Below are 9557 nucleotides of genomic sequence, written 5' to 3'. Positions count from 1 at the left end.
GGGTCACTCTTGGCCAGCGCCTATGGTCCGAAACCGGGTCGCTGCTCTCTCACCAATTCGTTCCGCCATGAAATCTTACATGGCAGGATCGCCAATGTGATATCCTTATACTTTATTATTATTCACTATGCCGCTCCCGCAGCTCTCGGACACAACCGTCCACGTCTATGTCCATCGTCAGACTGACTGCGCTCACCAATTCACACATACCAATTCCATTCCTATTCGTATATGCCACATCACCATTATCGTACTCGAAAATTTTTTCAAATGCTGCCGTAAGGGTATTAAAATTACCCGCTTTTAACAGCAATCTTGTTTCATTATTTTTAACTCCTATTGCAAGTGCTTTAACGCCTGCTTTAATAGCCATTTTTTCGGCCACCGGTGCTGGTATATCTTCCCCTATATAAGCTTGCTCTAATTCGAGCGTAAGCTTCTCAATTTCCTCGGTATACTTTGTTACTTCGCCCGTTTGCTTGGTAGCGTTAAGCTTAGCAACAAGTGTTTCGGGTGAAATTTTCAACTTGCACTTTGCTTCAAGATTCTTAATTATTTCATCTATGTCTGTTGGCGCGTCGCCTACCGCAAGTTTAGCCTTTCCTTCTAATCGCGATGAAATTAGTTGCATGACTAGTTCATTGTTTCTTTGAGATACTAATGATTTGCAAGCCTTAAGGGCTGCAATCGTATTACTTAATTTAGTGCTATCCCCATTGTAAATTGGAATTAGTACTGGAATTGTTTTTATGAGTTCTATTATTGATGCCATTTTGATTTACTAAATAGCCTAGCTTTTACCTATTACTTATTGCTGAATTTTCCTATTTACTTATTGTTTGTCTATTTTTATAAATTAAGATAAATTATTTAAAGGTAAAATACTTAAGGTTCTTAACAGTAACGAACTTGTGGTAAAGATGATGATGGTAATGCTCGACGCTGATACTCGACGCTGATGCTTGACGCTGATGCTCGACGCTGATGCTCGACGCTGATGCGATGCTTAATGCTGATGATGATGATGATTGTACTGCTTGTCGTGTGAATTCTCTGTTGATCACTTTATTTTATCACCGTCGTCGTTGGCTATCAGGATTCCTTCGCGTTTAGGTTTATTTCTCTGAGAAGGGCGACATCTTCGAGGTTCCGCAGAAAAATGCACGTTTTCTCCTTTTTTTTTTTTTATTTTTTTAACACCTTCATATGAATTTCATGTAAGCTTCTTGCTCATTCGTGCGTCAGTTTCGATTTCTTATTATCTCGGCGTTTTCTTATGCCGGTTGTACTGTGATGAGATGTTGTAACTTTTCAAATCCCATACGAGTTGTTCAATGTGAACTATGATTATCACAGAAACGGAATTCAATTCAGCCGTATTTTTCAAGAAATGTATTACACTGGTTTTGTTCAACTTCGTTTATTTCTTTCAATATTCGTGACGCTGCACGGTCGCCATGTAATAAGTTTGACAATATCCTTTATTTAAATAACCTTCGTCTTCAACTCCCGTTAACTGACTGACTCGCAATCTTCTTAAACAATACCTATATACCTATCTTAGCCTACTTAGAAGAATATTCGCTACAGTGCGAAATTGCATCTCCTTCTCTCCACCCTTCTATTTCCGATAACCATTACGGGCCATCTAGTTAAGCCGATGACCGTGAGGCCATTGCAGCATTGAAATGGCCTTCGCGCGTGTTCCAGGATGAAGGTTACGGTTAACAAGCCTCGGTCAACACACGCTGCTGACCAAGATGCAGCTTATTATCCGCCCGGGAGACACAATTTTGTGCAGCCACTTATATCGAAATCGAGGCATCGAGGGTCATGATGGCGATGGACTAGATCTGGTAAGTGTGGAATCGTCCATCGAAGGTACTTGACCGACAGTTCACATGTCCTTTGAAGCGACCTCATTTCATTTTGTTGAACTTTTGTTATGCAAGACGATAATATGACCACATCTTTCAAAATTTATCAAAAGTTTTGAGCCTCTTTTCGCTTTATTTTTTTCTTTTTATTTCAGATAAGAAAGATACATCAATAAGGCTAAGAATTTAAAATGTAAAAGATAAGTTTATTTTAAATGTATCGTGGAACAGATCGAGTAGATTACACTTGCAGACACGGCTTCTGCTCCTTGGCTTCCAGTTTTTCATTGGTCGTTGCGAAACCGGTTCCACCCTGTCGAAGGAAAAGAAAGGATAATTGCTTTGCCACCGATGTTACCGATTGGAATCAATTTTGCTAACCCTTTGCAATGGAATTATGTCGGAATCTTCGAGTTGTTCATTCGTCAACGGGTGGATCATGTCCTTCTTGATAATCTTTTCAATGCACTCGATCGTCACGACGTCTCCGCTGGATATGATTTTAAAGTCGAAAGAAAAAGTTAGCCAAAAACAGACTACTCCGGCGTAGTGTAGCGTCTTACGTTGGCTTCAGAACGGCACACGGTACCGCATTGTTCAGGATATCGTGTGTCACTGCACACATGTAGCGGTTCTCCTTCGCAATCAACGATTTCCTGTCGGACGCGTCCTTCACCAGCGTAAATTTCACATCGATCAAATCCTTCGCCTTCAGCGGTTTACCCGAAACCGGACAGTAGATCTTACTGTCCGGCTTCTCTAGCCGGGCTACCTTAGCGGACGGCGTCTGCGATGGTACCCAGAAGCTGGGCAGTTCCTTGCGCTTGCCGAGCGACACATTCGACATCGCTCCACTGGTACTTGGTTGGTCTGTGAGACACGATTCAAAGGGATTAGAGTTCCGAGGCCGTTCAAACGGTTACCGTCCATTACCGTTGGGTTTAAGCGTCTTATTAGTCACGATGTTCTTTTCAGTGGAAATGAATTTGTCAAGTTTCTTCTGCACCTCCGCATCTGCCTGTGCAGCACGATCTTCTTCGTCGGCCTTGGATTGCTTCTCGTACTCTTTCATTTTGCGGCCGTATTCATTCTTTTTCGATATGATGTACGTCAGTATCGCTTCCTTATCAAACAGATAACCATCTTTGCTGTGAAAGAGATCCGATCTGAATCGATCATTCACTAGTTACAGCCAGCTCACGGAAGCGAACAACTTACGTGATCACCGGAGTTCGGCACGGTTGTAGGGTCAGGGAACAGCAATCGAAACTTTTCACCGAATCCTTGCCGATCCGACGGGAAGTCGTGCCGAAGCCGGAGTTGGCAGCGTCCTTTTTCTTCTCGTGGTACGTGTAAACGGCTCCGGCAGTACAATTTCTGGCGTGGCGTGTCATGTTACGGTAATTTCCTTCTTTTCGGGTTGTAAATTCGCAATCAGAGAGCAAAGGATTTCGTTCGTGTTTATCAACAACAAACGGCAACCACGAAGACGTCAAATAGCGTTGCGAACAGTGTTGCCAGGCTTAGATTAAGCTTTAGATCACTTCGCGGCTTAGATCACATTGGAAAGCAAAAGGAGACCTTCTACCGCAAATAGATAGTATAGATTTCTCAAAGTATGAAATATTGTACAAATGCGGCTCGTAATTGAATCTGTTAAATATTTTAGAAAAAATCATTATTCGAATCATTACCTTAACTGATTGAGTTGCAATAATTACGTATTAGAAATGGAGGAATTTCGGGCAGGGAAAACGAACAGAGGATGAAAACGAAGAACCAGTCCCTCTTTTAACCAAACGCAAGGATACACACGCAAGGATTAATACTAAAAGAAGGGGACCGCAAGGCTGGCGAAACAGCAGGAACCGATACCCTACACAATGAAAGGGTACGGCGTACACAAAGCAGGTTCCTCGTCTTTTCTTTTCGCGCAATCTCTTCACCGCATGCTGGTCTATTTACCTTCTTAACCCTTCTCCAGATATGCTGCCGGTTGGCCCAATAAAGAAAAAGCAATGAGAAGCCGCACATCGAAACTCTTGTTGCACGGTAAAACAAGCCATCGTTGTCTGGTTTATAAGACCGAATATTGTCGTTCAACAACAAGATAAAGACTCATGAAACATACCGAATCGGCTGGTCTTATCGCATTGACACTGTTGGCAGCCCCTCCGGCACCGGGTTCAAGTGGTCTTCTTAATAAGCACTTCCCATACTCAACAGGCAAACAATAGACTGTCAATGACAAGGAATTTGCATGATGCCCGTTTCTCACGCGGGCCATTCGAAGAAAACGAAAAAGTAACATAAATCGGGAGCATAATTTAGGAGCCCTTAACACTCGACACTCGACCTGCAGCATCAAATCAGCCGCGACCACCGTCGTTGTCACAGCAACGGGGTAGCAACCTCCCGGAGCATATCGCACGTCGACGCCCTATCGCGGCGCGTGGAATCCATTACTCACTGGCCGCAACTCCTCCCGGGGTCGAGCTGCAGTATCTCGTCGACACTTGGCGGGAACGGAACGTCGTGGACCATCAGCACAGTGGTCCTAGAGAGCCCAACGATAACGGCCAGTACATAGCGGAGCCCACGAGCACCACACCGGCAGTAGTGTGCCCAAAAGTAGTGTTGTAGTAGTCAAAAGGTGAATACGAATCCGAATTTTGTGACTAATCCGAAGGAGAAGTGAAACTCTTCTCAAAAATCCCCGAAATGTGAAAAACGACGCACGTCGAACGCTGCACGCTATCGGTCCCGATTACTTCGTGGTGAGGGGATTGTTTTTCGTTAATCAGTGGCGTCGTTATCAGCGGTCAATAAGTGCGCCTCACTCGCCGGCGTCTAATGGAATCAATCAGTCCTGTGAAAAGCTTATTTGGATACGGCGCCAAAGCAGAGGGCCCCCATAATGAATTGGGTAACAACCACCACGTGGTCCGCGCGAATGACGATTTATCGTCGCCACCGAGCGGTTGATTTCCGTTTGTATAAACACTGTCGTCCGTCATTCCTTGGTTTTTGTTTGGTTTACCGCTTTGATTCTGCAAATGCAGCAAACAACGCGGGTGTTATGTTTTCGCGCCACAAAGTTTGCTTCCGCTGCGGAGCACCACACCATAGAACGCGCCGTTAATGGTGGCCAACGCGCCATGAAGGTTTCGTGAAGCAAACGGGCACGTTCTTTTATGGTCCGAGAAACTATCCGCCTGGATTGGGACGGTGAGATTAGTGTCAATTTAATCCCATTCGGCTGGATGGCTGATAAGCGAATTCCGCATCGCAGTCCACGCGGCACGCAAGCACGCACTGATACGAGTCAGTTTCAGGGGCACGTGGTGCTGCAGTCAACGCCACCGACGGGTAATGGAGTTGAACGATAGCAACGGATCAACGGATTCTGATTGGTGGTTTTCGGTCAATAGGCACCGGAAGTGACCGCGGCAGTGGCTCTACAAGTGTGTTCCCGATCAATAATATTCCCCCCAAGTACAGCAATGAAGGTGAACAAATTAATGATAAATACCCAGCGGAATCTTTCAATACCCAGCACGTGACGAAGATGATTGATACGGGTGTGTGGCGCGGCGGGTCATTAGCACCTTTCTGTTTACGAAGCCACCGGCGGCAAGGTGGTGCGATGTGAGAAATCAGCTACCGCTGTCCATTAACCTATTTATAAGTGCCAAACGATGAATTTGCACAAAAAAACCGGCAGAGTTCGCGCGACTGAAAGACGGCGGAAGTGACGCCGACGAAAAACGGTCACATCCGATGGGCCGGGCGACGGTCTAATTAAACTAACTTAAATGGGGGGGAGATCATCTCCGTTCGCTCGGACTCGGTCGGATTGTTTGCGGGTAATTTTTGACGTCGTGTCACGAAAGTAAACTCCAAGTAAATTATTCATCAACCACACGACGTTGCCCCCTCAATTGCGTGGAGGTACCGAGTTGCTGCGGCACCATCATTATCATGCGTCACCGACGTCACTGCCGGTGATGATTGTATTGATTTATCCTAAACACGCTGCCAAGCCCACACTGCCTGCCTGCCTGCCAGAACTCCACAGAAAGCCGCAAACATGGCAGCATGTCGTTAATAACGTCCGCAAACTGACCATCCCCTTGGAACGATTTATTTTCTATTGGCCACATGTGGGTTGTGACGTGCTAAATATTGTTTGCCGAAGATTTATGATAGGCATAGGTCCGTGATAAACTGAATTGTAAATAATAAGCGTAAATTAATAGGTCCCCACTTCACGGGTGGCATTGTGTTAAGCAACATTCTTTAACATTCGCCGACTTGCAGACTTGCTAATCGACATGCTAATGATGACGGAGATCGGCACACCGATAGCACATTCTTGATTAGCCAATTCAAGTGAGAAGTTAGCAATCGTAGGTCATCAATAACATTTAAGGACACTTGCGCCGATATACTCGGACACATTACTCACCTCTCCCGTGGGGGTATTGCATATTAAACGTCCTCAGGCCACGAGTAACTGGACGACGTGATAAGCCCTGACCCAAGTGAGCGTATTTGTTGCTATCGAGCCACCCTGAAAAGCTGTTACATCTCTGCCAATAACCGAAGAGCATCGACGGCTTACTGCCGCGATAAGATAAGCACCAATCGCGCGCGCTGACGCATCTCGGATAGGGGTAGCCGGCGCACCACTCATCGTTTACATTTTCCAGCAGCCCAAGATCATGTTCCGCCGGCCCTAGTGCGTATCCTGGATCAACCAACGGCCGGGGGTCCTTGTGTTTGTGTGTCGCTGAAGCCACAGCAACGACGAAGCAGCCATGACCGTCGTGGCGGAACCGAAGCAGAACGGCGGTGGGGGACTGCGGCGTGAGATGGGTCTCATGTCGGCGATCAACGTGATCATCAGCGTGATGATCGGTTCCGGCATATTCGTATCACCGACGGGTGCCCTCAAATACTCCGGTAGTGTCGGGTTCTGTCTGGTGGTGTGGACCGTCTGCGGCGGGATCTCGCTGCTGGGGGCGCTCTGCTTTGCCGAGCTGGGCACGGTTGTGCCGCGATCCGGGGCCGAGTATGCCTACCTGATCGAGGCGTTTAAAAAGTCGCACTCCTTCTGGGGCCCGCTACCATCGTTCGTGTGTGCCTGGGTGTACGTGATGATCCTGCGGCCGGCCGAAATTGCCGTTATCATTCTAACGTTCGCCGAGTACACGATCCTACCGTTGCGCCATCTACTCGGGATCGAGCATCTACCGGCGGAGGATCTGAATTTGCTGGTCAAGCTGATCGGAATCTTAGGGCTAGGTAATTAATCCGGTGACCTGTGACCGGCGCACCACACTTTCTGACTCTTGCGTGACGGAACTCTCCCCGAAGGCATTATCACCTACATCAATCTCAGCAGCGTGAAGCTCTACGTGACGATCAACAACGTGTTTGGCTTCTGCAAGGTTGGCGCCTGTTTGGTGGTGATCTTCGGTGGCATCTATCAGCTGGCCATTGGCAACACGGAGAATCTGGCGGGCGGCTTCCAGGGAACCCACACCAGCCCCGGCTACATTGCGCTAGCCTTCTACAACGGCCTGTGGGCGTACGATGGCTGGTCGAGTGTGACCACGATCACGGAGGAGATCAAAAATCCGGAAGTGTAAGTGTTTCCGCCGCGCAGCACTTCCGCCGCTTGCTGTCTGTAGTAATGCCCGTCCTTTTCTTTCACAGCAACATTCCACGATCCATAATGATCGCGGTACCGATCATCACGGGGCTGTACGTGTTCATGAACCTGGCCTACATGACCGTGCTGTCGATGGGTGATATGATCGTGTCCGAGGCGGTCGGTATCGATTTCGGTGACCGTGCGCTCGGTTCGTTCTCCTTTCTCATCCCGCTCGGCGTCGCGCTGGCCACGTTCGGCTGTGCGCTCAGCATCCAGTTCGGCGTGACGCGCCTCTGTTACGTCGCCAGCCAGGAGGGCCAGATGCTGGAACCCCTGTCGTACATTCACGTGCGCCGCTCGACGCCGGCCCCGGCCGTCGCCATGCAAGGTGTGCTGGCGCTTGCCTTCATACTGGTCGGCAACATCGAGACACTGATCGAGTTCGCCTCGTTTCTGATCTGGTTCTTCTACGGGTCGGCCGTTGTGGCGTTGCTCGCGCTCCGCCGAACACAACCGACGATCCACCGCCCGTACAAGGTGCCCCTGATCGTGCCCTACATCACGCTGGCCGTGTCCGTCTTTCTGTCGGTAGTGCCGGTCATCAGTGATCCGTCGCCAAAGTATCTGTTCGCGCTCGGCTTCATCCTGAGCGGTGTGGTGGTCTACACGCCGTTCGTGTACTACAAAGTGCGCCCGAGATGGATCAATAAGCTCACCTTCCTCATACAAGTGCTCTTCGAAGTGGTTCCCACTACCAGCAAAAGCGATTGAACCTATTGTTAATAAACAAAACTTATTTTTCTAAATGCGCTATGTCTTCGTTTCGGCTTCGGACGTGCTGATCGTTGGTGGCGGTAATTTGCTTCTACGATCTGAAGTTTTCTTTATTGTGTATTTTTCCAAAATAAATCCATACAACCGGTCCATTGGCGCGACGCTCGCGGTGCATTTGGTACAAGCACCGGTACGCGCGCGCGCAAATGGTCCACGTTACAAACACAGCTCACATACACATTATGGGGAGCGAGATTAATTCTGTTGGGTCAGGGTCAGTGTTACCAGTTTGGGGAGAATTCGTCCATAGTTTGCTGGCTTAATTATGCTATCCATCCATCCCACCGAATCAGTTGTGTTTGATAAAGTTTCACAGTTATTATTTCATAATAAAAAAAATAAACACGGCATAGGGAATTCCACACCATTTCCACATTTGATGGGACCAATTCGTGTCCCAACGGTTGGTACAAGAGAGAACAACCAACAGCCTAATGTGTACCTTCTTCTTGTGGTTTTGAATTATGTTTTGTTCCTGTTTCAATCTGCACTCCAGAGCTAATCTACACAAAGTGGAGAAAGTATGAAGATGCGTTCCTCTTTTTTGGGGAGGTCTACCACAGTTTTGTTTGGTGCCTAACGCTTAGAATCTATACGTTTCAAACCGTACCGTGGGGTGATTAAAGTCTAAACTACAACTACACCATATTACACTGCATTTAGAAAACAGATTGGTAGCAGATTCTAGTAATAATAAACATCATAGCGTTACACAGTCATTCTTCAGGTTGAATATGTACATTTTAAAATTTCTCCATGCACTGCGCATCTTTCGCGCGGTCTTCCTAAACACGCCAAGCTGTTACTCTTGGCGTAGGCTTCGTGCCTTTCTAGGTGTTCTTGGCTTTCTTGCTTTACTGATTAATCGACGGAAATGTATTGAAGATGTTTTGGAGGGCGCGCGCGCGGCAAAACTTGTGAGTTCAGTGTTTTAAATTCAACGTTACGTTAGTCCCAAGTCTCGGGAGCTTCGGGGTGTAAAGATAACGGGTTTGAAAATGTTCTTGTTACAGTTTCAGTGGAGCGCGCCTCCGTTGTGTATATAAGACTAAGCTTCATAAAAAAAAGAAGATGAATTATTAGGTGGAATTAGGTTGGAAATTATTCTAACATCGGGTGTAATCGATAGTCGCGGATTACTTTTTTTTGGCAAACCGTTCGACCTAACATAAGATTCCTGTCCAATT

The 9557-nt window shown here is 47.2% G+C and overlaps 2 protein-coding genes across 4 annotated transcripts; one reads left to right on the top strand and one right to left on the bottom strand.

The window, feature by feature from the left end:
* Positions 1 to 2062: 2062 nt before the first annotated feature.
* LOC128276212 (nitric oxide synthase-interacting protein homolog) lies at positions 2063 to 3324 on the bottom strand. 2 transcript variants are annotated; one of them, XM_053014685.1, is made up of 5 exons: positions 3096 to 3324; positions 2811 to 3043; positions 2441 to 2747; positions 2259 to 2367; positions 2063 to 2190 (listed from the first exon to the last, which is right to left on the bottom strand). In XM_053014685.1, exons 1-5 carry the CDS (start codon positions 3269 to 3271, stop codon positions 2119 to 2121), a joined length of 897 nt encoding a protein of 298 aa, XP_052870645.1. In that variant the 5' UTR covers positions 3272 to 3324; the 3' UTR covers positions 2063 to 2118. The 2 variants fall into 2 exon arrangements, with proteins under 2 accessions (XP_052870645.1, XP_052870646.1); XM_053014686.1 differs by having other exon boundaries at positions 2811 to 3025.
* Positions 3325 to 4392: 1068 nt separating this feature from the next.
* On the top strand, positions 4393 to 8443 carry LOC128276211 (b(0,+)-type amino acid transporter 1-like). 2 transcript variants are annotated; one of them, XM_053014684.1, is made up of 4 exons: positions 4393 to 4530; positions 6590 to 7184; positions 7257 to 7527; positions 7599 to 8443. In XM_053014684.1, exons 2-4 carry the CDS (start codon positions 6698 to 6700, stop codon positions 8305 to 8307), a joined length of 1467 nt encoding a protein of 488 aa, XP_052870644.1. In that variant the 5' UTR covers positions 4393 to 4530; positions 6590 to 6697; the 3' UTR covers positions 8308 to 8443. The 2 variants fall into 2 exon arrangements, with proteins under 2 accessions (XP_052870644.1, XP_052870643.1); XM_053014683.1 differs by having other exon boundaries at positions 4405 to 4530; positions 6593 to 7184.
* Positions 8444 to 9557: the final 1114 nt, after the last annotated feature.

The sequence above is a fragment of the Anopheles cruzii genome, unplaced genomic scaffold (assembly GCF_943734635.1).
Source record: "Anopheles cruzii unplaced genomic scaffold, idAnoCruzAS_RS32_06 scaffold00731_ctg1, whole genome shotgun sequence".
Taxonomy (NCBI): Eukaryota; Metazoa; Arthropoda; class Insecta; order Diptera; family Culicidae; genus Anopheles; species Anopheles cruzii.
This window is presented reverse-complemented; position numbering and strand designations above follow the sequence as displayed.

Bases quoted from the DNA above. Each gene is read 5' to 3' on its own strand.
- LOC128276212 (XM_053014685.1), bottom strand. From the start codon at position 3,271: ATGACACGCCACGCCAGAAATTGTACTGCCGGAGCCGTTTACACGTAC. The intron at 3,044-3,095 runs GTAAGTTGTTCG...TGATCGATTCAG, and splicing joins TGCCGAACTCCGGTGATCAC to ATCGGATCTCTTTCACAGCA. The intron at 2,368-2,440 runs GTAAGACGCTAC...AATCATATCCAG, and splicing joins TGTGCCGTTCTGAAGCCAAC to CGGAGACGTCGTGACGATCG.
- LOC128276211 (XM_053014684.1), top strand. From the start codon at position 6,698: ATGACCGTCGTGGCGGAACCGAAGCAGAACGGCGGTGGGGGACTGCGG. The intron at 7,185-7,256 runs GTAATTAATCCG...CTCTCCCCGAAG, and splicing joins GATCGGAATCTTAGGGCTAG to GCATTATCACCTACATCAAT. The intron at 7,528-7,598 runs GTAAGTGTTTCC...TTTCTTTCACAG, and splicing joins GAGATCAAAAATCCGGAAGT to CAACATTCCACGATCCATAA.